A 26,863-nucleotide genomic window follows, 5' to 3' on the forward strand; every position below is an offset into this window, starting at 1 on the left:
TTTTTATTGAAATGTAGTTGGCTTACAATGCTGTGACAGTTTTTGCCACCCAGCAAAGTTACTCAGTTATATATGTATGTGTGTGTGCTCCTGAAATATGTGTGTGTGTGTTAGTTGCTCAACTGTGTCTGACTCTTTGTGATCCCATGGTCTGTAGCCTGCCAGGCTCCTCTGTCCAGGGGATTTCCCAGGCAAGAATACTGGAGTGGGTTTTCATTTCCTCCTCCAGGGGATCGTCTTGACCCAGGGATCAAACCTGGGTCTCCGGGACTGCAGGCAGATTCTTCACCGTCTGAGCCGTCGGGAAGCCTCAATATAAACATATAAACATTATTTTTTTATTGGAGTATCATTGCCTTGTGATGTGATGTTAGTTTCCACTGTACAATGAAGTGAATCAGCTCTGTGTATGCATGTATCCTTTCCCTCTTGGATCTGCCTCCCACACCACCACCTCAGCACACCCCCCCCACCCCCAGATCATCACAGAGCTTTACAGCAGCTTCCCACTCAATCTGTCATACAGAGTGAAATAAGTCAGAAAAAGAAAAACAAATATCATATATTAACGCATATATGTGGAATCTAGAAAAATGGTACAGATGAATCCGTTTCCAAGGCAGGAATAGAGACACAGATGTATAGAACGAACAAGTGGACGTAACAGGGAGGGGAGGATGGGAGACTGGGGTTGACATATATATGTATATATACATTCTTTGTAAATATTCTTTCCCATTATGGTTTATCACAGGATGGGGAAGGTGGTTCCCGGTGCTGTACATTAGCACCTTGTTGTTTGTCCATTCTAAACAGAACAGTTTGCATCTACCAAGCCCAAACTCCCAGTCCCTCCCTCCCTCCCTACTGCCTTGGCAACCACAAGTGTGTTCCCTCTGTGAGTCTGTATCTGTTTCATAGATAAGTTTATTTATTTTAGATTCCACCTATAAGTGATTATCTCCTTGATTCTGGGCACCTCCTTCGTCCTGGGGCTGCCTCCTGGGGCAGCCATCCTTCTCCAAGTCTGCTGGTCTTTGAGGTTCCAGAGCTGCCCAGCCCCAGGGTCTTAGAGCGGCTGGCAGCAAGCTTGCTACGTGGCAATGCCACTGCACACATAGGGTGAGATGCTTTGGCAAAGGTCATGTTTGCAGGGAAAACACTTGCAACCACAAGCAAACCTGCCCCTCCCTGGATCCCTCCCTGGTGGACCCTGCGCACCGGGGAGCCTCATAAGGCAGTTCCACACCTGCTCGGGACTGCGGAGGGCTTGGCTGGGGCTGAGAGTCTACCTGCCCTGGGAACCGCCTGAGGTAGGAAGAGAGATGGGGCTGGAGCCCTTCCAGGGAGGAGCCTCGATTTTTCCATCTGTTCAATGGGGATGCTACTTCCAAAAGCCTTCTGCAGAAGGGCCCATCCCTTATCTTGCTGTGGGACCCTGGACAAGTGCCGCCTCATTGGGCCTTAGTTATCTATCTGAGCAGCAGCCCCCAACCCTGGTCCCGCCTGACTCCTTCTCCCTAAGTCCGCTGAGCTGGGCTGAGTGGGGAGGGGCTGGGGACCATGTGAGAGGCCTACACTTAGGACATTTCCTCACCTAGCCCAGGATAAGATGAGGGTGGGAAGCACCCCGGATCCTTCCCTGGAGGATTCGGACAGCTGGGCACAATGCCAGGCTGGATTCCTGGCATCAGGCGACACAGCGCTGGCCTTGGGGCACTGGGTCTAGGCTCCCTCCTTGGGATGGGACACTGCCCTCAGTCTCCCCATCTGGGAGTCCCCCCATCCTCCCCTGGCATGACTTGGGTCCTGCACCTGCTCCTAATTTGCTGCGTGGTCCTAGGCAAGGCCATGTCTTCTCTGGGCCTTGGGACCATGTCCAGACCAGATGCCAGCGTGGTTGCTGAAGAAGCAGGCTGGGATGGGGATTCTTCCCAGAGCAGAGATGCAAAAACTGATGTGTAGGGGTGAGGGGTCTGGGCAGGGCTGGGGTCGCCGCTCATGGTTTGCGACCTCTGGGTTGGGATGGGGTTTAAGCCACCCCGGGTGGGGCCATTCTGGACTAGTTCACTGATGCTTGTCCCCACTCCAGCCCACAGATCCTGGGGGGAAGGGGCCAGGGCCACCATGCCTGGGGCGTGTGGGCTGGGCCTACTGCTGGCGCTGCTGCTGCCGCCCGTGGTCAGCGCCTCCAGGCCGGGTACTGTGTTCAGACTCAACAAGGAAGTGCTGAGCTACGGTAAGAGATGTGCCATCAGGCTGTCGGCCATGTGTGTGTGCGAGAGGGTGAGCTCGGGTGTCCATGCCTGTAGGTGTGTGTACAATCCTAAATGTACATGTGTATCTATGAACTCAAACCCCATGGGGACCTGGATTTCTCTTCTGCCATTGTGTCCCTGGGCCCCAGAAAGCGCTGCTCAACAAATGTTTATTCAGTGGGTGCATGAGTGGAGGCACAGGCCGTGCCCGTGTGCACGTGGCTGCCATGCCCAAGCGACGTGAGGATGGGTCAGTGTGAGTGGCTCCTTTTGCTTATACGCGTCTGGTATGAGTTTGAAAATCCATGGAGATATGATGTGCCCACCTGCGTGCTTGAGGGTTGGGAGGGCGCCTAACCACTGGCACGTGCGCAAGGCCACGGCACACGCCTCGGGGTGTGTCATGCTGTGGCCCTGCATCCTGGGATGTGTGTGTGTGGGGGCTGTGTGCACGCGTGTGCTGGGGCAGGCACACCTAGCACTGCACTCGGGAGCGTCCAGGAGCTGGGCCCTCCCTGCTGGGCTCCCAGGGAGAAGCAGCAGCCCCCTCTGGGCCCTTCTTGGCAAGGCGTCCAGCCCGCGTCTCTATTCCCTCCTTCCAAGTCTCGTCTGACCCCGGAGAGGATCAGACATCCAGATGTCCAAAATGAGGACATCCAGGCCCGGGTGAGACAAAAACTGCCCTGTAACTGCCCCTGGGAAGGCTTTGGGATCCCACCAAGGTTGGTGAGAGGTCAGAGGTGAGAGATCAGAAGCTCTTTATGCCAGGGCCAGACCACACTCAGATAACAACATGAGGAACTCAGGTCAGACAGAGGAGGGGACTTTCAAGGGTTCTGGAACACAAATGGTGTGGAGGCAGGCGGCTCAGGGAAGCAGCAAGGTCCCCCCTGGGGCGCACGCCGTTTTCCGGAAGGTTGTATCCGGACAGACGGGCAGACAGTGAAAGCGGGCAGTGATCCGTGTCAGAGTGGCACGAGGGTGACTACCGGCCCGCTGCCCTCCCCGCGCTGTGCGAGCCGCCTTTGTCCCCAGACAGCGCTCCCAGCTGCAGCTGCATGCTTGTTTCAGTGGAAACACACTGCCAAGAGCGCACTGCTACACACCTCCTCCGTGGCAAGGCTGGAGGCTTTTTCATAACACTGCATCCTCCTCCTCATCCCCTCCTGCAAGCCCCAGGGTTCAAGCCCATGTCAGGGGAGCACTGTGGAGGGAGTCCAGAAGCCCGGGTGTGAGTCCAGTTCAGCCACAGTTTAATTAGCACCTCCGTCAGCCCAGCAGCCCAGGTGTGGGAGAAAGTCCAGGGCCTTGAGGGCTGGGTGTCTTGGCCCAGATCCAGCCTCTTCTTGCCTGGGTCCTCAACCTATTGGTAAACTGGGTATAATATTGCACTGACATAGAATTTTGAGGAAAGCTAAAGCACTCAGAACAATGCCTGGCACAAAGGGAGCATGATAGGAGTGCAAGCCATTATAACTACAAACAGCCATGCGAGCTAATATTTATTGTGACCTGAGTGGGTCTTTCCAAGGACCCCATGTGACAGGCACCATTTTTTTTTTTTTTGAGTGCGTGATTTGAACAAGCAAAGTTTAATCTATATTGAGAGAGAACTGGAGTAACAGGGAGTTGGCTGGTAAGAGGTAAGAAGAATTCTAAAGAACACAAGTTGTTGTTGTTCAGTCACTCAGTCATGTCAGACTCTTGGCAACCCCATGGACTGCAGCACGCCAGACTTCCCTGACCTTCACCATCTCCCAGAACTTGCTCAAACTCATGTCCCTTAAGTCAGTGAACAAAAATGCAGGAGTGGTAGATATAAGGGAAAACCAGTACCCCTAAGGCTGCGATGAAGGTCCAAGAAGGACCATCCCATCACGAGGGCAGAGATTCAGAGATCTTAATGGAGATGGCAGGGTATTGGCTCCCTGTTGTTGCAAGGGTCACAGGGATGTTTCATTGGAGACACACTCTTTAGAAAAGACCCTGATGCTGGGAAAGATTGAAGGCAAAAAGAGAAGGGGGCAGCAGAAGATGAAACGGTTGGATGGCCTCACCAACGCAATGGACATGAATCTGAGCAAACTCCGGGAGATAGTGAAGGACAGGGAAGCCTGGCGTGCTGCAGTCCATGGAGTCGCAAAGAGTCAGACACGACTGAGCGATTGAACCACAACAGCAGTCCTTCAGGGACTTGGAAGTAGCATTTCATAGTGTGATGTCAAACCCTGGAACTTGCTAGGTGCCAAGGAAAACTGCTGGCTGCCAATGGAGTTAAGAAACTGTCCTCTGCAGGCGTCTAGTGCACTTTCCCGTGTGTCTTGGGCCAATATAGCTCTTGATGGTGCCCGAGATAAAAGCTGAGCAGCTGGCTCCCTAGATACTCAGTGTTATGGGCTCCCAGTAGGTACCTGGTAGGGCTAAAGAAAATATGGGGAGTGGTGACCTAGGCTGGCAACAGGTCCATGATGTCTGTGGCTCCGGCATACACCACAGTTGCCCAAGTCAAGTTCTGGGGAAAGTGCAGGGGGCGGGGAGGTGCGAGATCCTGAGAAAGCTGACAGCTACCGTTCTAAGCATCTTATTGATTTGCAGGGAAACTGAGGCACAGGGCAGCCGCACAGGTAGTGAGTAGCAGAGGTGGATCTGCACCTAGATTTTGAGAGGCTCCTGAGCCCTCAGCCTGTAGGAGAGACTGCTTTCACCCTCTCCCCACAGGGCTGGGAACTGCTCCTTCTGCTTGGGGCCTTGTAGAAGCTCCCAAGGAGGTGGAGACTGATCAAGGCCTTGCAAAAGGGCAAAGGGTGTTACTGTTTTTGAGGAGAGAGTAGCTACGTGGGATTTGGAAGGGCAAAGAGGAAAGACATGTCTGGAAGGGCCTGGTGGGGTAGTGCCCCCCAGGTGGCCTTCTGTGCGCCTGTGGACAAGCCCGCCCCTTCCAACCTCTGAGTTCTCCTCGCCCACAGTGTGGGGCAGATGGTGGGTGGTGCGGTCTCTCTTGGCGGCTCCTGAGGATGGCCTGACCTCACTCTGCTCTGGCCCCTCAGCGGTTGAAGCCGGGAAAGCCCCGCTCCAGAGGGCCCTGCAGGTCACAGTTCCGCTTTTCCTGGACAGGAGTGGAGGGGTCTTCCAGCCCACCAGGTGAGTAGCTCACCTCCAGGTGAGTGCTTCCCCCCCACCAGCTAGACGAGTGTTTCCCTCACCAGATTAGATACTCCTACCTGCCGGGTGAGTGGGCACAAGAGGCTGCAGGAGCTGGGACCAGCCAAGGGGGTCTGATGCCTCCCAATTAGTAGATTTCTATGCACAGAGTCTAAAACTCTGGCTCCTAGGTCCCCAGGGCTGACAGGACCTTGGCTACTTCTTCCAAAAGCCTAACATTGAATCTAGACACAAATGTGAGTCTAATATATCCCTCTCCATAAAGCAGAGACTCAAAGGCAGAGGCAGGTGGGAGCACCTCAGACTCAGACACTTTTAGGAACTGGGCTAATTGTCCCCATCCAGTGGGAAACAGACTCACTACAGCCAAGACTCTGGATTTCCAAGAAAATCCATATGTATATGCATGTATATATACTATACATGTATAGGAACTCATATATGTATGTATATACATATATTCTTATAAAAAGCCATGTACATTTTTTGACTGTTGCTAGCAGCAGTTTAATTTCTTCATCACCATCATCATCCTCATCAACAACAAACAGGTACTTTCCTCCTTCTGTGTACGTTGCATTGTAAAAATGGGTGCTACGCTGTCTATGGTACAAAGTTTATAAATGTGGTATGTTGATACAAAGTTGAAGCCATTAAAAAGAGCTTAATAACACCTTCTTGGAGATAATTAAACCTGATCTGGAGTGTTGAGAGAATTGATGAAGAGATTTATTTATTTAGTTTTGCTTTTTTTCTTCTGATTTTATTTTTACACTTGTTATTATTTTTAATTAATTTTTAAAAATTGGAGTATCGTGGTGTCACAATGTTGTGCCAGTTTCTGCTGAACAACAAAGTGGATGAGCTCTGTGTGTACATATGTCCCCTCCCTCTTGAACCTCCCTCTCCATCCCCCCATCCTCCCCAATGAAGAGATTTAGAAACAACACACAAACTCAAATATTTAGTAAAGGATTTGCTTGGGAAGGAATGAAAGCTAAGCGTCTCATGTCATGGGCTGCTGAAGGGCTCTCTCAGGCGCTCCCAGTGGACTTTCCTCCTGCTCTGATCTTTAAATGGTGCCAAGTGTGGCAGGCTCCACCACTCTGCATTGTCACAGGAGAGCCCAGAACCATATCTGTGTATATAAAAATCTACCAAGTTTTGAATGACGGCAACTCGTTTCAAAAACGTTTAAAACTTGTAAACGCTGTGCGGATGAAAATGCAGCTGGTGTGGAAGCCCCCAGTTTGAGACCCTGGGGTAGGGTTGGGCTGATGATGTCGGGCCCAGGAGCATCAGTGTCCCAAGGTCAAGGATCCCTAAATGATTTGCAGTCTGGCCACACAGAGGCTCAATCATATGATTGTTGGAAAATAGCGCCCGAAGTCCTTGTTTGTAGATGTGGGATCACATCCAGAATGGTTGTCAAGTGAAAAGAAGCAGGCTCTAGGTCAGTTTGTGTCCCAAGGAGAGCCATGGAAAGATGTCACCCAAGTGCTAACAGAGAGTACTTTGATGTGACTTTTAACATTTGCCGGGAGACGTCCATGGACAGAGGAGCCTGGTGGGCTACAGTCCATGGGTCGCAAAGAGTCAGACATGACTGAGAGACTAACACGTTCACTTTAACATTTACACCACTCTGTAGTGCCCCATCTCCCACAACTAACTACTGTGCCGGAGAGAGAGAGAAAAAAGACTTTTATTCAGGAAAAAAAGAAATCATAGGTTAGCTGGAGAGTGCTGAGCAATCGGAACAAGCAGCTTTGAAAGGAGTTGAGTTTTCCATTGCTAAAGTGCTACAAGCCAAGGCTGCTGACTAGAGGGGGATTTCTGCCTTCTGTGGATCCCAAAGTTTTTTCTTTCCCTACCTTCCCAGCTTTCCAGATCTCCATCAGAAACTAAAATCCCTCCAAGACCTGGGTAATCATCATCTCACTTAATTCATGCCTAATGCTGGGATGCCCTTTGCATCTTTTCCCTACTGGCAGGTTGGTTACCCTTTGCTTGCATGCCCCCTATGATGGTGAACTCACTACCTCTTCCTCACCCCATAGTTTTAGTTGTCAGAGGTCCTTTATAAATACCAACAGTGTGCACAGGCTCCGAGCACACGCCCCAGAGTTGATGCCATGGTTTGATGGGGACTGCCCTGTCGCTTTGACTCCCACCCTGCAGGATTCAGATTCTGAACGTCGATGTGTCCCACCTCCGCCTGACATTTGTTGCCGATTTCGGAATACGCTTGTTGGCAGCCACTAATTTTACTTTCAAGATCTTCCGGTGAGTCAGTCTCCTTGTTGGGAGTGGGAGGATTTTCAAGGACTCTCTGAAGGTAAAACGGAGGAAAGGGATTTAGCAAATCCCAAGATCCCAACTCAGACCTTCTAACTCTGTTCAGCACTCTCTCTCTCCAGTGCCTTCTCACTCCCCCACTCTCCATGGGGGAGTGAGACAGTGAGAGCATTTCTGAGAATCCAGACCCTGCTCAACAGTTATGCAAATGGAGAGAGTCATTGCACTTCTCTGACCCTGTTTCGTCCTTTGCGAAAAACCAAAGCAAAAGAAAACAAACCTTTGCACCATGCCTATGGAGGTTGAGGGCTTCCCAGGTGGCGCTAGTGGTAAAGAACCCTCGTGCCAGTGCAGGTGATATAAGAGACACAGGTTCGATCCCTGGGTTGGGAAGATCCCCTGGAGGAGGAAATGGCAACCCACTCCAGTATCCCTGCCTGGAGAATCCCATGGACAGAGGAGCCTGGTGTGTTAGGGTCACAAAGAGTCAGACATGACAGAAGCGACTTAGCAAGCAATGGAGGTTTGAGTGGATGGATTCACTGCTATGATTAAAATTATATTACCCCTTTCATGTGCAAGGCACCTGGTGCTCAATAAAATACTAGATTTGTTTCTGTGCATCAGTCACTATATATGCATTTAATTTTCAAACCAGGGGCTGAGTGTTCTTATTTTAACTCCTCTGTCCTGATACTACCATTTATGAGTGCTAGTGGGCCAGCCTTCAAGTAGGATGTTTTCACATGATTGTTTTCTAGAAAATTCAGCATAGCAGCCTTGTGAGATAGGAACCACCAATCTGATGTCCATTTCTACAGAAGAAGAATCTAAGGCTCAGTATGGGGAGTGACTGGCCCAGGGTCTCACACAAGAGGGTCCGGGGAGCCAGAGCTCACAGTCATCTGATTCAGTGTCTGTGACCCTGAGTGGAGTTTGGGGGTGTGTCCAGCCTGCCCCGGGGGGACCATCTCATGCTGAGTAGGGTCCCTGCCTGTGTTAAGGGGTCAGCAGGTGGAGACCCCTGGCTGGGGGAGGGGGTCTTGCATCTGTCACTGTGGGCTTGCTAGGCAGTGCCACTTGGACTCAGGACTGGTGTCCCCACAGTGACCCGGAGCCCCTGCACCTGCTGCTCCCCATAGCACTGCTGGCTGACACCTCCGTGGAACAGGGCTCCATCGGGACCCCCCTGGTCAGCATCTCCAGCTGCTTTTCCATCTTCGACAAAGCCATCGTGTTTGATGGCCGCAACAGGTGGGTACTGGAGGCTGGGCCGCTGGAACCCAGACATCGCGGCTATGGTGCTGTTTCTTGAACTTCCTACTTCATCCAATCCCGATGATGGATCTGAGAGCTGGCCCTGCCCCTGCCCCGCCCCATCGCCACCAGCATCATACCTATTTTATGGCTGACAACACTGAAGTTCAGAGAAGGGAAGGGACATGCCCAAGGTCACACAGCGAGTGTGTGGCCAGAGCCCGTGGTTCCACCGCTGCTCTGCACCATGTGACAGCGCACACTGGCCATTAACGTCCTGTTTGGAGAGGGACTCGGCTGGCAGCCTCAGTCGGGAACCTCGGAGGGCTGCTCCGCCCTGCGGAGATGAGGAGTCTGAGGCCCAGGGAGGGGCTGGGACCCGCCAAGCTCTCCCCATGAGTCAGGTGGCTGCTCCTGTTTTGGCGTCTAAGGCTGACAGCCACTCCACCTCCAGAGCACCACTGTGTGCTGGGCACGTTCTGGGCCCTTTCTGTGAGTCATCTCACAGTAGTCCTACCAGGTCGGTGGAGGCATTTCCCTCATTTTGCAAGAGAGCAAGTGGAGGCACAGAGTGGTTAAGTGACTTGCCTAGGGCCACACAGCTAGCACACGGGTTCAAACTCGGCAGCCTGATCGACCCCACTGCTACTAATTCCTCTGCTCACTTAGAGGTGGTTGAATATTTTAGCATCTTAAAAGGGAGCAACATTTACCCAAAGACTGGACTTTTTCCTAAGACAAGGCTTGGGTATAAATCTATTCCCATTTGGGCCCCCTGCTCAGCCTGTGTAACTCATGATCCCCCAGGGTCCCTCACAGTCCTTGTGGGCAGGGGCTGCTCATGGTTTATTGATGGAAAAACAGGAGCCCAGAGTTTGACGCCGCTGAGAACATTGGCGCCTTCCTCCTGCCTCCCCAAGAGGCCACTCAGCAAGTCTGGGCCATGCCTCATGTCAGCGTGTTAGGGAACCAAGGAACCATGACTTCTCGTGGATCCCCATTCTGAAACACTGACTCAGCCCCACGGCTCAGTGAGGAAGGGACTGCAGTAGGTTTGCCACAGGGAAATGGGGCCCATGCAGGGAGCAGGCCTGGGCCCCGCCAGCCACGGCCCCGCCTCACTGGGCTCAGTGGCCCTGAAGCCAGCTGGATGTGGTCAAGTCCAGCCTTCACAACACCCTCTGTCTCCCCACTCCACTTGGCCTCATTCTTGGCCACTTCCAAATCTTGAGACCAATGGCCCCTTCTTGGTGGCTTGGTGTCTTCCACTGTGGAGTCAGTTGTGCTGGTTCCACGCCTGGCATGTGGCAGGGTGTGGCCTGGGCACAGGCTTTTCTTTGGCACCCTGGCTTTGGGGAGAAACAGGCCCCTATGGTGCTGACCTGGGCTCAGGGGCCCTTTCTGGTCTCCTCCTCAGCACAGCCCCCGCGATGCTGGCCCCGCTGCAGAGTCACATCAAAGCTGTGCTGAAGAGCAAGGTAAAGCACCTGCCAGAGCCTGCAGGATGGGGGGTGGCAGCGAGTGAAGAGGGGGGTCGCAGGCAGGGATTGTTAGTGCTCCTCCTGAGGGTCCTCCACTTTCCCCAGAAGGGCAGGGAGGAGGCGGGGCTGACGGTCTAATGCAATGACCTGGCGGTTGTGGGGCTGCAGGGGAGGGAGGCTCCTCCACTCAGACCACCCCGGTGCCCTGTGCAGTGGAGTGCTTTCTGGGCCACGTAGCTTCTGAAAAGAGAACACAATGGGAGTGGATGAGGGCCTGGGCACCAGGGGTGGATGTGATCCTGGTCCCCTCCTTCCCAGCGGGGACCCTGGACAAGTCACCTGGCCCCCCTCTGCCCCTCCTTCCACATCTGTAAGGAGAGAGAACCACTGTCCCTAGCCAGCCCCTGGTGGGCAGGCTGTGGGGCTGAGTGCATCACAACATGTGCAGTTTACAGCGGTTTGGGGAGAGTGAGCGTTGCTGTGAAGGCCACCATGTTAGCTCCTGTCATTTTCTGCGGGGGGCCGACTTGGTGAGCAAAGGTGTCTCAGGGGCCAGGGCCCTACTCTCCCTCCCTGCCTCTTCCCACCCACCCTACCTCCAGTAGTGGCAGTAATGGAGACCAAGGCAACCCACTGTGTGCCATTTCACACGCTCAAGAGGTAGGCCTCAGGATCCCCATGCTACAGATGAGAACACTGAGGCTGGAAGGCAGAAGCCAGTATAGTCCTCTCCTCTGCTCCAGTAATCAAGCATGGATGTGAGGGCTGGGCCATATAGAAGGCTGAGCACTGAAAAATTAATGCTTTTCAACTGTGGTGTTGGAGAAGACTCTTGAGAGTCCCTTGGACTACAAGGACATCAAACCAGTCAATCCTGAAGGAAATCAGTCCTGAATATTCTTTGGAAGGATTGATGCTGAAGCTGAAGCTTCAATACTTTGGCCACCTGGTGCGAAGAACTGACTCATTGGAAAAGACCCTGATGCTGGAAAAGATTGAGAGCAGGAGGAGAAGGGAATGACAGAGGATGAAATGGTTGGATGGTATCACCGACTTGATGGATATGAGTTTGAGCAAGCTCCAGGAGTTGTTGATGGACAAGGAAGCCTGGCGTGTTGCAGTCCATAGGGTTGCAAAAGTCGGACACAACTGAGCGACTGAACTGAACTGAGCTGACCTGCCTCTTGGCCTCGCCTCACCAAGTCCTCCCTGGATCAGCTATGACCACCCCCGGCCTTGCAGTCTCTTCTCTGCCCCACCTTCTGTCACACTGACCCCAGCTTAATCCACTTCTGGTGGCCTGCTGGGCTGGGAGGACTCCAGTCTCCCTGGCCTGGCTTGCTGACTGCAGCCTGCATCCTCTGCAGGGAGCATCGTCCATCAGCTGGGCCTCTGGGCCGATATGCAGCAGGCTGCCTGCCTCAGTTTCCTGGGCCTGGCTGTGGCCACTCCCACTGGGCCCCACTGCCCTGTTCTTTCCTTAGTGCTCACAGGCCCCAGTGTCCCCTCTGAGTCCCCAGGGCCCAGAGGAGGTGCTGGAAGAGGCCCACTGGCTGGTGGTGGAAGGAAGGGCTCCCAGGCCTTGGTGTCCAAGTTGGGAGAGTCTTCCTCCCAGGGCCTCTAGACCCTCCCAGCCTCACCCCCTCCAGCCCTGAGAGCTGCTGGAGCCTCTGTCTTTCTGCAGCTGTGCCTGAGAATCTCCAACCTGGTGCAAGGCCTCAATGTCCACCTGGGCACTTTAATTGGTAAGACCTGGGAGCCTGGGGAGGGGGCTGGGGCCTCTGAAATCCTCTGGGATCCCCATGACCCTTCAAAGACCCCTTCTTTGCATCAGAGTTGACCTCTGGGAGATCAGTCATAGGATGTCTGAACAATTATTGGTGGAATTTGGAAGTCTCCAAATTGTAGAACCAAGTCTTTGAATGTTTTGTGTGTGTGTGTGTGTATGCGTGTGTATGTGCACGCACACATGGGCAGGTGTCCTAAGTCACTTCCATGGTGTTCGACTCTTTACAACCCATGGACTGTAGCCCACCAGGCTCCTCTGTCCATGGAATTATCCAGGCAAGAATACTTGTGTGAGTTGCCATTTCATTCTCCAGAAACAAGCCCCTGACAGGTCTTCAATTTACAATATGGAACTAAAAGCAACAGAAGTAGGTCAGCTTCATCTTTTTAGTGGTATTTATCAGTATTTATCAGTATTGAGGAACTATTGGTAATTACTCACCCATTCCCAGACTGATCAAAGAATGCATCCTCTGGTGACTCAGGAGGAAATCTGTGCTCAGCGAGCCCCAGGTAAATTCAGGGCATCCTCTCTCTTTTCACAAGCCCATTTTTAAAGCTGCTTCTGTTTGAAGTGCACCTTCTCGTACCTGAGGACTTTCTTTGCCTGGGACTCTGGAGTTTCTCCTGTGTTGCCATCACTGACTTTGCGAAATCCAGAGCTGTCTGTCATTGGCAGCTGCCCTAGGACATTGGTTGGTTTGCCTTTGAGTTGGGGGTTGTATCTAACCCCTTACCGAGCCTGGGACAGGCGTGCAGGGCGACGTACTGGCGTTAAGCCAGGAAGGATGCCGGGCAGGGTCTACGTTTACCTGCAGTGACTTCTTCAGTGAGTGTTTTTATATCAGGGTAGCTCTTTGGCTTTCTTGGGCAAATTTTACCAATCTTACAAGGTTGCGTTGTTATCGCCAACTTGTAGATGGAAAATCAGAAGCTCTGAGTTTAAAGTCTCAGCATGGTACCAGCACCCTGCGTGAATCAGCTCACCTAGAGTTTCTCCTCCTCACACGTCCACCTATCATCCTGTCCACACTCACAGCCCAGCTAGAAGTCTGGGGAACATTTCTTGAGCTCCCCCACCCTCCTTACGACCAACCCCAATATTACCTTAACAGGAGGTACTGAGAAGCTAAGGAAAATGGATGGAATCAAAGGATATGAGTATGAATTCTGGCTCATTTGCTGTGTGACCTTAGGGAAGTCACTCCATCTCTCTGGGCTTAATAATTCCATCTAAAAATAAGGATCAAAATTTCTACTTTTCCAATGTGTTGCTATTGTACAAGACAGCCCGGGTTAGGTGCCTGGTATGCAATAAACTCAATAAGCCTTAGTCTCTTCCCTCTCCCTTCAGAGGGACTGTCTTCATCAAGATGCCTTGGACCCGGGTTCATACCAAAGATCAGCTCTTGCCCTTGTCTTTGCTTCCATCTTGCCTTGGTCAGGGGATGTTTGTGCCTGGAATGACCCTTCTCCTTTCTGATTTAGGGCCTTTAGTCTTCTGCTGATTGGGAAAGTAGGAACCCAAACTGTTAGAATGGTGTCTAAGAATCAGCAGGTTGTGAGCAGCTGACTCTTGGGTGTGCATTTTGCAACTTAAATTTGCTTACTCATGGGGCCTTTTCACGCCTCTTGGTCTGGGTCTGGCTAAATGAGGTATGCGGGCATGTGTATGCTCAGTCACTTCAGTCATGTCTGACTCTTCGTGACCCCATGGACCATAGCCTGCCAGGTTCCTCTGTCCACGGGATTCTTCAGGTGAGAGTACTGGAGAGCTCCTCTCTCCATTCATCTCCCCTTCTCCCTCTTCTCCCCGACCTTGCCCGTAAGTCTGTTCTCTATGTCTGTGTCTCCTCAGCTGCTCTGCAAACAGGTTGATCAGTAACATCCTTCTAGATCCCACATACGTGTGTTAGTATACGATATTCACTTTTCTTTCTGACTTGCTTCACTCTGTATAATAGGCTCTAGGTTCATCCACCTCATTAGAACTGACTCAAATGCATTCCTTTTTATGGCTGAGTAGTGTTCCATTGTATGTATGTACCGCAACTTCTTAATCCATTCATCTGTTGATGGATATACACTAACATATGTAAACAGCCAATGAGAATTTGCTGTATGACTCAGAGAACCCAAGCTGGGGCTCTGTACTAACCTAGAGGAGTGGGAATGGGTGGGACTTGAGAGGAAGATTCAAGAGGGAGGGAGCCTACGTATACCTATGGTTAATTCATGTTGATGTATGATAGAAATCAAACCAATATTGCAAAGCAATCATCATCCAATTAAAAATAAATAAAAATTAAAAAAGAGCATACTAAAGTGGGTAGCCATTCCCTTCTCCAGGGCATCTTCCCAATCCAGGGATCAAAGCTATATCTCTTACGTCTCCTGTGTTTGCAGGCGGGTTCTTTACCAATAGTGCCACCTGGGATGCCCGGCTAAATGAGGCATTGGTGGATAATGCTGAATATGCCATCTTTTGTTCTGCACCTTGGTTTCCTTCAGGCCTCAGCCCTGTGGGTCCAGAGTCCCAGGTCCGCTACACCATGATTGACACCCCTACCATCACCAATGACTACATTTCCTTGGATATCAACGTAAGTGGCTCCTGCTCCACTCAGAGCTGGGGCCTTGTTACCTCCAGAGTCCTTGGTGTTTTGCAAGATTCCTAAAGTGGCAGGAGAGATGAGGGGAGAGGAGCTGGGATGGCATTCCAGGAGGGAGCGTGGCACGTAGGTGAAGGGCTGAGGCTGACAGCATGCATGGCATCTCGGGGGTGGGTGGCATCTCACAGCCCAGGGTCTGCCATGGAGCCGCTTGCCTACTGAGGCCCCGCCTCTGTTCTCCTCCTCACCCCCAACTCAACAGGCTGTTCTCTTCCTGCTGGGCAGACCCATCGTCCTGCCTGTGGATTCCACCCCCTTCGTGCTGCCACAGCACATGGGCACCAAGGGTGCCATGGCCACCGTGGGCCTCTCCCAGGACCTGTTTGACTCTGTCATCATGCTGATGCAGAAGGCTGGTGCGCTCAACCTGGACATCACAGCGCAGCTGGTGAGAGCTGGTCCTGCCACCCTAGGCACGCGGGGCAGGAGTGCCCTGTCACCCAGCCTGGGGAGACCCTGCTGAGGCCAAATCCTGGGTGGGTGGGGCAGTTGAAGCTTTGGGGACACAGGGTGGCTATTGGAAGGGTTAGACAGAGGGGTAGGGTGGGGATTAGACAGAGGGGTTGGGGTGGGGAGACAAGAGGTGGTCTGGCTAGGGGAGTGACTGTTCTAAAACCTGTCCTGTGTTGGGAGTTGATTTCAGAATTCGAGTAACAACCCGTTGAACACCTCTGTGCTGGGCCAGCTCATCCCCGAGGTGGGTGATGTTTCTGGCCATTCCAGGGGCTGAGATTGGGATTGGGGTGGGAGGCTCTCTGGGCTCTGGGGTCTCTGCTGGCTCAGCATCTGCCCTTCCATCTGCACGTCCTCTGTCTCGGGGTGGCCCCTCCTCCGGCCAGGCATCGCACCATTTCCTCCTTTCCGTGCAGCGGGCAAGAAGTGCCTACACTGTCTCCTCTGCTTCCTTCCCCTGACCCATCCAAGTCCAAGCTCAAGGGTTGCCCCCCACGGGAGGACAAGACCCCTTGTCTGGTCCCGGAGCCTCCTTGTGCTCCCACATCCCTGAGCTACCCTCCCTCCTGGCACAGATCACAGGCTGTGACTGTCTTCATGTGGCCACCCATCAACTGGGTGTCCCCAAGGGTGGGAGTCAGGGGTGGACCCACCTCTGTGGTCTGGGCACTTATGGCACAGCCGTGGCTTGATCAGCATCTAAGGAATGATGAGTGAAGAGTCCACCCAGTCTTTGCCCCCATGTGCCCTCCTCCCTTTGGCCCTCTGCTCTCCAGGTGGCCCGTCAGTTCCCCGAGCCCATGCCCCTGGTGCTCAAGGTGAGGCTGGGTGCTACGCCCACAGTCACGTTCCACACCAACAATGCCACGCTGCGCCTGCAGCCCTTCGTGGAAGTCCTGGCCCCGTCCTCCAACTCGGCTTTCCAGTACCTCTTCTCCCTCAATGTGGTGAGTGAGGCGGGCTGGATGGGGCTGGCCGGGAGGTGGGCGACTCTCAGGGAGGCCTCACTTCCTCCCACGTGCTTCTCACTTTTCATCCACACTGGTCTCCTTGCTGTTCCGTCAATGTGCCAAGACTTTCCTGCCTCAGGACCTTTGCACATGCTGTGCACGTCCTGTGCCCTGTGCCTAGGACACACTTCCCCTTACTCTTGGCGAGTCTAGCTTCTCCTCATCATTCAGGTCTCAGCTTAAATGCTGCAGTCTTCCTCCAGGCAGGCTTCTAGATGGTCCCCACCCCTCCACATACCACTGTTCCTTTTGACACCAAGCACTCTCTGAAAGGGTCTTATCTGATTTCTTTGGCTGTTCACCTCCCCAGTGGCCTGTGTTCCACAAACACCTGAATGGATGGGGTGTGGGTGGGAGACTGGGATATCTGGTGGCCAGCTGAGAGCTCCCACATGGTTCTGTGCCCTTTGACCCTGCTCTCCCCATGTGCCCAGGTAGTGAACCTGAGCCTCCAGCTTTCCGTGTCCAAGGTGAGGCTTCGGGGGACCACATCTGTGCTGGGGTAAGTGAGGCCTCCTGGACCCAGCAGCCTCAGTATGCTCCTCTGTGCAATGGGCCTGCAATTGCCTGTCACAGTGCCAGTCAGAGGAGCTTGGGATGCAGCTGGTGTGGTAAGCAGGTGAGAAGCACTAGGCCCCATTCCCACCCCTCCCCTCTGGCTTCCCTTTCAGGAATGTCCAGCTCACCGTGGCCTCCTCCAATCTGGGCTTCATTGATGTGAGTATGGGACTGGGGTCTCCAGAGACCCCCTCACTGGGTGGGGCAGGCCCTGAGCCCAGGGAAGGGGAGTGTGTGCCCGTGTCTCTCAGCTGACTCTCAGGCCAGCAGTTCCTGGGGGTCGGATGCTGACACGACCCTGGGAGCAGCTGGGCTCTGCTTGAAGCCCAGACAGGGGTGACTTGCCCTCGTCCCTCCTGCTGTACCTCTGTTGGTTGATCTCTCTCTGTGTTCACGTGTCTCTCCTGGCCCCTTGCCGGAATGGGCCCGTGGTCCCCATCTCCCTGGCTCTATGGCTGCAGACTGACCAAGTCCAGACACTCATGGGTGAAGTGTTTGAGAAGCCCTTGCTGGACCACCTCAATGGTGAGCTCTGCCCTCTGCCCTCTTCCCTGTATGGCCCCTCTGGCCCCTTCCACCCGCATGCCAGCTCCAGGCTCTATCTTGGCCCCTTCCTACATCCCAGGCTCAGAGGCTAACAGGGTGGCTTTGGGAGTCCTGCTGCCTGTGCGTACATCTTAGCTCAGCTGTTTAGCAGCTGTGTGATCTTAGCTAAGTTCTGTTTCCTCCCCTAACCTCAGTTTTCCCTTCTATAAAGTGGGTATGGTAATAGCAGTTCCCACTTCCTGAGTATCTGTGGACCTCGGTGTCATGATGCATGTGAAGACCTCAGCGCAGGGCCAGCTTCAGGTGGCACTTCGTTACCGGCTGACCTTGATTTCTCTTTTCTTTCCTGCAGCTCTCTTGGGCATGGGGATTGCCCTCCCCCACGTGGTCAATCTCCAGTACGTCACCCCTGAGGTTTTTATCCAGGAGGTGAGACCCTTTCAGTGTGACCAGAGGGGCCTCCTTCATCTTTGGAGGGAGGCTGGACTTGGGGAGGTTGGGGGTCACTTCTCTCCCTCCCTTCCTACTAGAGCACACAGTGGGGTTCAGGGTCAGCCAGGCCTAGGAATGCCCCCCTGCCCAGACCATGCATGAATCAGCTGTGATGAGATGGAAAATTCTAAATGTAAGGTGACATTGGAGCAAAGGTTTCACTCACCCTCATCAAATATCACACCAGGTCACACTCAGTGGATTCAGACCAACTGTGATGTGACTCTGTGCCCTGGGATAGGCACAACCCCTCTGGAGTCTGGGGGAGGATGAGAGAGGGAGTCTTTCCAGGGTTGTACACAAACCTCCACAGGCCAGATGGTAGGAGGGGATCCTGGCACTTCTAAAATGATCTAATGTTGGGATCAGATATTGGGGGCCCAGGATGACATCCTACCACTTCTTTCTGTTTCACCTGAGCTACAAAAGGACAATATTCTTCCTAATTCATTCAATAAGATGTGCATGGGACAGAAAACTTAACCAAGGTCCTTCAAGCCCAACATCTGTGTCATTCACACTCCCTAAGAGGGACTGGCTAAGGGCTTTCAGGGAGGATGGCCTCCTTGCTTGAGAACTATGGTCCCAAGGCAATTGGCAGTTAATAACTTGCCCCCAAAAAAGTAACCATCTGCACACGTGGGAGCAGAGCTTTTAGTGGGAATTTCCCCAAGACTTCCTTTGTCAGGCAAGGTCAGTGGCTGACTCACCTTGGCACCCCCTAATCCAGCCACTTGGGACTGAAGTCAAAGGTCCCTAGACCAGCACTGCCCAATAGAACTTCCTGCAAGGACAGAGGTCTGCACTGTCCAAGGCAGTGGCCCCTGTCAGCCACTGGGCACAGGTGACTTTTGGGCCCTCAACGTATGACCAGTGTAGCTGAAAAGATGAATTCTAAATCTTACTTTATTCTACTTAATGTAAATGTACAGTAGTCTCACCTATCTAGGGGGAGACACATTCCAAGATGCCCATTGGATGCCTGAAACTGCGGATAGATAGTACTAATGGGTGGGAGTCACATGCAGTGTAGATCCACCGGACAAAGGGATGACTCACACCCAGGACGGGATGAGTAGGATGGCATGGGATTTCATTATGTGACTCAGAATGGCATGCAATCTAAAGCTTATAAATTATTTATTTCTAGAATATTCCATTTGATATGTTTGGACCATAGTTATACTTAGGTAAATGAAACCATGGATAAGAGGGGGTAACTGTAGTTAGCCAGGTGTTAATGGTTACCCTATTGGACCATGTACAAGTTACACAAAGACAAGGACTGGTTCTGGTTATTTTTCTGCTGGGTTCCCAACACCTGGCATAGGGCTTGGATCGTAGTAGAGGCTCAATGAAGACTGAAGAAAGAAAGAGAAAGAGGAAGGAAGTAAAAAGAAGGGAGGGAGGGAGGAAGGAAGGAAGGAAGGAAAAAATCAGCAGGCCTGCAGAAGTTTCTGCAGTGCAGTGTAGACAGTAGGGGACATTTTGGGGAGAAGGTATGCCTGGTTTTGCTAGAGAGGCTTGTACTTGGAGAAGATATTCAGTGGTCTGAACTCTAGGCCATAAAACAGAGGTGGTCCTGACCATGTATGAAGCCCGAATTGAGCTCAGCTCCACACTGAGCGCTCTGCCTGTGTGATCTGGCTGCATCCATCTATCAGTAGCAGCCTTGCAAAGTGGATGCTTTACCGTCCACGAGAATCAGCAGTACACTGAGGCTGGAGAGGCAATGGCTGCGCTCAGGACACACAGCAAGAGCGGCAGAGCCTGAGCTAGGGCCAGGCTGCTGGGCGACGGGGGTCCTACGGACCCCGTGCGGCTTCTCACCTGGCCCATGGTTGTCTCTGTCTTTCAGGGCTACGTCGTGGTATCCAGTGGACTCTTGTACCAGCGCTGACATGGGACCACTGGGAGAGCTGCTCTGGGGACCCTTTGGCCTCAAGCCACTTGGGAAACTGAGTCAAAGCCACACTTTCATCACCACACTTGGTCATTACCAGGAAGTTGGTTGGCCCAGCTGGTCTGCTTCATCCCATGCTGGCCCCTTCCCTCCCAACCCCCTTCCTTCCTTCATCCCCTCCTTATGGGGAGCAGATATCTCCTCCAGGCTGTACAGATCTTGCATTAAACACCTTCTCTTGAGCTGCAACTTCCAGCCAGGCTCGGCAAACTCTTTGCATACTGGAGGCCAGTTTCCTATATGCCGGGCCTGGTCCTGTCTGTCCCTGGAGCCCCCAGAGCTGGCCTGGGAAAGAAAGAGGATGTGGCCATGCCCCTGCTGACCAAATCTGTTGACAGCATCACCTCCTAGCCCAGGGGAGCAACGTGGATGAGCTGAAGTTACAAACGCCACAATGGCACTTCAGGCGTGTGCCCTCACCTGGTGGCATTTCCCCTCTCAGAATCACATCCCATCCTTCTCCTAGAACCTCAGGAGCCCTGAGAGTTCTGTGGGCAGAGCATGCAGTCCCATCTCACAAAGGCAGAGATTAAGGCCCAGCAAGGATGGGAGTGTGCCCAGAGTCTCCGAGCTGGGAGATGGCAGATGGCAACCCCAGGACTGCCACCTTCCTAGGATTCAGACCTAAGATGCTCAGTCCTCTCTTCCATCACCAGCATTCCCACCTGGGGCTGGACCTTAGGTCATAAGCCTCAGGTGACAGACACTCACTGTCTTCTCTAGCAGCTTTTCCATCTCGGTTTATGTGGCTCACAGGCGAGTTTCTGTTTAAAGGAGACAGGATCTGCTTCCTGGACCTGTGTCAGACACTGTCCATGTCTTATTCCTTTTCGCTGTGAAACCTCTTCAAACCCACCAGGTCACAGGTGACAAGATGACCTAGGGGAAGCTGAGGGGTGCAAATGCTGGCAGGATGAAGCCATGTGATTTTTCTCTTTCTGATAAGCTAATCTTTTAGCCAGAGATCATATTCCTTTCTTTTCAGATACACTGGATTCGGGTTACGTTTATGTTTCTCTGGGGAGTAAAGGTGTCCAAATTTCCACCATCAGTAAGCAAAGCTCTTGGGACAGCGGAACACTAACCTTCCCCCTGTAATGGTTATAAGTTCAACCCTAAAGGCTCCGAGTGACAGGCTGAGGGGCCTGGAACAAGCCCGGAGTGTTAGTGGGACGAGGTGGGGGTGGTCCTGAAAGCTGGAAAGGGCCAGGCTATAAAGTCCCACCTCATGATTTCACCCAGGACAGCATGGCTTTTATTTCATTTGGTTGTTTGGTGAATTAATTCATGAATCCTACTTTAGCAGGTCTTTACACAGGCTCAGCCCAAGGCTAGGTGGTATGGAATATGGGAGAGACAAAAATTTTGAGACACAGACTCAGCCCATAAATTTAATACCTAGAAAAAGATCAATATGTGAGATCTATTCATTAAGCCATCAGTCCAGTGGTCCAGCTGTTATTCCTTTCTTCCTCCTGTTCTTCCTTCCATCCATCCATCCATCCGTCCATCCATCCATCCATCCTGCCATCCACACATCTACCCATTTATCCAGTGATGTGGTCTAGATCTTATTTGTACCCATGATGCTCCTGGTTCAATAATATACATTCTTTTAAGATGAGGGGGATGAAACAGCTGAGTCAAGCTCTCTGCCCAGAAGGAAGCCGGGGTCGGTCTGAAGAGAACCGGCCTAGTCCCTGAGGGACCCCATTCAGCCTTTCAGTAAGGAGCCCGCTGGGCCCTGGCTACTGGGGGACACAGATGAGCATGGCAACCTGGGTCCAGTCAGAAGGTAGAAACCACATAATATCTAAAACAGGGCACTCTCACTCTGAAGGATAATTAACTATGGTAAAAGAGTAACTGCAAGCTGAAGGAAACGCTATACAGTTCCCTAGGGCTGAGGGAGAGTACCTGGAAGGAAAGACTTGGAAGGGCTCAGACCTTGATGGGGAGGGTGCTGTTTAGCTTACTGGGTAGCAGGAGGGTTCACTACCAGGTCGGAGCTGGCCTGGGGTTGCTGGGCAAACAATGGCAACCAAGACCTAGAGGAATTCCCTGGTGGATCTGTGATTAGGACTCCATGCTCTCACCACCAAGGACCTGGGTTCAATCCCTTGTTGGGGAACTTAAGATCCCACAAGCTGTGGCGTGGTCACAAGGAAGACCTCCAGAGCCCCCCCTACCGGGCAAGCCGCACGGGGGAGGGGAGGGTGTGAGAGGAGCAGGGGCGGTTGTGAGTTGCAGAAGTGGCAGCCACGCACAGAGCAGCTGCCCGAGGGGCTGCGGGCACTGTCACGGGCCAGCGGCCTTCAGAGCGAGTGGACAGCGGGAGGGTGCGGGTCTGGGGAGGGCCCTGGCTTATTTGGAAAGGGCTGCAGAAAGGCTGCCCCCAGGCTGAGCCAGAGGGGTCGAGTCTGGGCGGGTGGCTGAGACGAGCTTTGCTGGATGGTCTCCTCCCCACACGGCTCACCTCGACCCCACCGGAAATCACAGGAAGCCCCTTCCTCTCTCATGCCTCCCCGCCATGCGCCCTCTGGTTAGCTTCATGCTAAAGGAGACGTGCTGAAAAGAATTCAGAATTGAGTCCTGTATACAGACCTGTACTGAAGGGTGCGTTCTCTGGTCTGGCTCCTTCACGAACCTTCTCGAGGCCCACCTTTCAGCTTGACCTTGCACCTTGCACACTTTCCCTCTAGGCCTCGGGCTCTATGCCCTGCCTGGGCCACCTTAACCTGAACTGGTTTACCCTGCCCATCAGCTCACAGGCGGTCTCCCTGGCCATGCGCAAACCCCTCTGCCCTGGTGATGCTGCCCTCTAGTTTCTGACGACCGTGGCTAGTGTCTGCGGCTTATCTCCGCACCACCCCTAGTGTCTGCGGCTTCTCTCCGCACCACCCCTCTCTGACCCTTCCAGAGCCCTGCATACGGCAAGTGTGTGATAAGCATGTGGTGAGCTGCTTGTACTGTGTATATGCCGGAGCTCTGGCCCAGGCTTACCCAGCCCTGAGCTTGGGAATCTGCATGGAGTCCAGTCCCTGTAGGCTGGGTGGCTGAACTGGGTGTCACCCTTGCTGATCTTCAGGACTGGTCTGATCTTCAGTATCTGAGGGGTGTGTGTGGCGGGAGGTGGCCAAGGAAGTTTCCCTGGAGGAAGAAGCCGTAGCTGGTCCTGGAAGCATGGCAGGATTTGGAGCTTTGGTAGGGACCAGGCAGGACGATGCTGGGGCATGGGGCAGGGAAGGGAGGTCGGCAGGTAGGCAGTGCCCCCTTGGGTATGCCTTAGCATGTCTGGCCTGGCTCTGGAGCTCCTGGCTCTGCCATCACTTGCTGTAACTTGGGCAAGTGGCTTGATCTCTCTGAGCCTCTGTTTCTCTGTCTGTAAAATGGGAAAAATTGCCAGAGTGCCCACCTCATAGGGTAGTCCTCAGGATTAAGTGGACTGGTGCATATCAAACACTCAGCACACTGTCTGGCACAGGTCAGGTGCACAGTAAAGGAGCCCTCTTGTTACTATTACTATCACCATCATAAGAGCTGAGTCGGAGGTACTTTCAGAGGCTCTAGCCACAGGTTGGCTGAACCAGGCTTCCCAGGCGACACTGAAGCCATGTGATGACCCAGGGCCCCTGAAAAGATTCAGTGTGTCCCTAAAGGAATTTGTTTTTAGGGAGCTTGCCTCCTCTCTGGCCACTTTGACCTTAGAGAAAGAGGGGATGGCATGACTGTCCTTTTCCCTCTGAGCAATGCTATCATTATTTGTGCCCTTACATTATAAAGAGGATAAAAAATGTGGCCTAGGGAGGCTGAGGGTGCTACCCAAGGACACACAACTTGTGAGTGCAGAGGCTGGGACTGAGGCCCAGATCCCCAAACCCATGCAAAGGGGTTTCTTCAGCTTCCCCCATCCCAACCGTCCCATGTCTTTCCTGCCTCCGCCTTCCCCCCCATACCCAGGACTGCCCTGGGGGAGGCAGGGAGGGCTGGGTGATCGGAGGCACACCAGGGTGGATTTCCATGCAAGGAGGAGGCGGAGCCTGCTGGTGCCTCTGTCTGTAGGGGGTGGATCTGCAGGGATAAAGTGATACTATCTATAGTTTGGCTCCTCCAGTGCAGGGCCCACATCAGGATGGAGACTGGCTATGCTGATCTGGGTCCTTCTCTCCCTCACTCCAGTCTGGTTTGGCCCCGCGGACTTCAGGCAGGGCTTCACCCCTCTCTGGCCTCAGGAGTCCCCTGTGCACAACGGGCACAGAAGCGTCCTTGATCTTCCACACCTGTGAGCTCCCTTTAGGTGGAGGACGAAAACCCCATTTCTCCAGCAGCCCCCTGGGACTCATCACCTTCAAGGCACCCCCAGCCATGCCCCTCAAGGGTCTCGCCAGGAGCAGAGCAGAGGCTGGGCACCCTGAGGCCCCAGGTCTAACTCCAGCTCTGTGGCCAGCTGATCTTGTGGCCCTGGGGTCAACCTGCCTTCATTGCCCTCCAGATCTGGAGAAAGCCCTCATGCCAGCATATACCACCTCCTGGCATCTCCTCCAGGAGGGTCTCCCTTGAGGATGCACCACTGGGCCATAGCTCTTTGCCCTCTGTGAGTGTCAGGGGGCCCAGTCGTGATGGTCTAGCCCGCATGTCCCAGGCCCTTGCACCCGCCGACTCCTTGCCTGAAACACCTTCCCCTGCCTTGCAGCGCTGGCTGTGCTTGCCCCTCAGGCATCAGCTCCAACACCCTCTGCTCCAGGACTCTTCTGTTCTGGAATAACCCCCTCTTCTCTCCCTGTCCCATCTCCCAGTTCACTGGCTTCCACCACCCTCGGCTCCCCAGGACTGACCCGGCTCTGTGCTTTCCACTTGCAGATGGCCTGTCCCCCCAGGCTCCAGGAGCGCCCTTAGGATAGGAAACGCAGCTCCTTTGCTTGGTGTGGCATCTCTCGCCCCCGCACAGGCCTGGCACACAGTGGGTCCTAGGTAAACATGAAAGGAATGAGTGCCAACAGTGTGCCCAGCCCTGTGGGAGGCACTGAGTCTCGGGGAGGGGAAGTGTGAGCCCCGGTGGCTGCTCTGGTGACCGCATCTCCTCCCCAGTGCCCGCCCTGGGGCAGCCATCCGTGTCCTCTGTGCTATTTATGTTGGAACAGGCTGAATCGTCACGTGAGCTTTGGGGCTCCTGTTCTCTGGGCCTCTAGATAATTATCTGGGCCTTATTAAACCCTTAATTATCCAAGCAGCTAATCAGGCTCCCAAATATAAGGGCTTCCTCATCCCAGGGTGGGGAGGCAGGGGCCAGTCATCAGCAGGACATCCCCAGGCTCGGCAAGGTAAGGACAGGCTCCACCCGTGGGCCTCTCCCCAGACAGTGTCTTTTTCAGCCCTGTCATTTTACAGTTGAAAACATTGAGGCTCAGAGAGGGTGAGAGACTTGCCTGAGGTCACACAGTAACTGGGTGGCAGGACCAGGGCTTGGATCTATGTCCTGACTCCCACCCAGTGCTCTGAACCTGACAGGAAGCCACCAGACATTCACAAACCTCAGATGCTGTAGGATCTGGGCAAGATCAAGGAGACAGCAGATCTGGGGTGCCTCCTTGGGTTTCATCTGAGGCCAATGGGAGACAAGGGAGGCTCTGCTTTGCAGGAGCTCAGAGCTGAGCAGAGGCAGCAGCGGGTGGGGGGACGGTGATGGTAGGAGCATTTGGCAAGAAGAAAGCGAAGGACTCCAGATGGAGGAAATAGTGTGAGTAGAAGATGGGGCTGGGCAGCAGGAAACACTCGTCTTGGGGGGATGGATCAGATACATGCTCAGGTTCCGACTACGGTCTTCAAGCTGGAGAGAGTTGGAGGTTGAGGGGAGGCTTCATGGTAGAGGAGGCAGGGGCTGAAATTAGGACTTGAGGGATAAGCAAGGAGGAGGCAGGTGTTTGAGGGAGGGACGGCTTAGGCAAAAGCACAAACACAACCAGAAACAAAACCCTGGCACTGACCCTTTGTCCCGGAAACACCCGTATGACTGTGTTCCTCAGTGAGTGATGTTGCTCAGTTGTGTCCAACTCTAGCCCACAAGGCTCCTCTGTCGTGGAATTCTCCAGGCAAGAATACTGGCGGGGGTGTTCCTCAAGCCACTTATTATTCCAAGAGGGCAAAAATCCCTGCTCTGAGTGGCCTTGACACCTGACATCAGTTCTGGTCTGGGAATGGGGGGACTGGGGTGGCGCTCAGTCTTGGGGCTCGGTCTCCCCACCTTAGGGGTAGGGCAGGGCTAGAGAAGACATTTACCCAGCCCCTTCAAGCTCTGCTGCTGAGTGCTGAACTCCATAGTCACCCACAGGATGACCTTCAGGGATCTGGCACTAGGTTTGTTCACAGGGATAGAAGAAACACTGTGACTGATTATTTTCAAGCTCAGATAGATATCTAAAAATTGAATGGGACGAGAGACAAATAGAACACAGTTTCACTTAGCAAATATTGATTGTAGCCTCAATGGTCTCCTTGTTTTTTTTTTTTTTTTTTTATATACTGGCTGCTTTTCATCCTTTAGGCCTCAGCCTAAACATCTCCTCCTTAGAGAGTCCTTCCCTGATGCCCACCCCCACTCCCTAATCCCTCATACACATTGTATCCCATTCGATTTCATCTCTCTAAGATTCAGGACAAGCAGGACTGTCTCTGCTGTGTGTACCTTGTAGCCCGGCCTGCTTGACACATAGTGGGGACTCAGTAAATGTGAGTTGAATGAACAAATACACACAGGCAGGCATGGGCTCGACTAGAAAGAGGGCCCCCAGTAGGTGCCCGTTTCTGTTTATGGGTCAGTGGCTGAGCCGGCTGTCAGCAAGCTGGAGCCCATCGGGAACTCTTCCTCTTCGGTGACACAGGCCTACCTCAGTGGCTGCCCCACCTTGATTCTTTGCAGCCACAGCTC

At 53.3% G+C, this 26,863-nt stretch overlaps 1 protein-coding gene across 1 annotated transcript; it reads left to right on the top strand.

Moving 5' to 3' along the window:
* Positions 1-1,257: 1,257 nt before the first annotated feature.
* BPIFB2 (BPI fold containing family B member 2) lies at positions 1,258-20,127 on the top strand. The gene is made up of 16 exons (XM_042230040.1): positions 1,258-1,313; positions 2,093-2,239; positions 5,306-5,399; positions 7,602-7,706; positions 8,826-8,972; positions 10,393-10,453; positions 12,141-12,201; positions 14,756-14,847; positions 15,119-15,304; positions 15,560-15,613; positions 16,146-16,316; positions 16,814-16,881; positions 17,051-17,096; positions 17,399-17,462; positions 17,836-17,912; positions 19,834-20,127. The coding sequence occupies exons 2-16, from the start codon at positions 2,128-2,130 to the stop codon at positions 19,873-19,875; spliced, it is 1,380 nt and encodes a 459-aa protein (XP_042085974.1). The 5' UTR covers positions 1,258-1,313; positions 2,093-2,127; the 3' UTR covers positions 19,876-20,127.
* The last annotated feature ends 6,736 nt before the right edge of the window (positions 20,128-26,863 follow it).

Source organism: Ovis aries, chromosome 13 (genome assembly GCF_016772045.2).
Source record: "Ovis aries strain OAR_USU_Benz2616 breed Rambouillet chromosome 13, ARS-UI_Ramb_v3.0, whole genome shotgun sequence".
Lineage (NCBI taxonomy): Eukaryota > Metazoa > Chordata > Mammalia > Artiodactyla > Bovidae > Ovis > Ovis aries.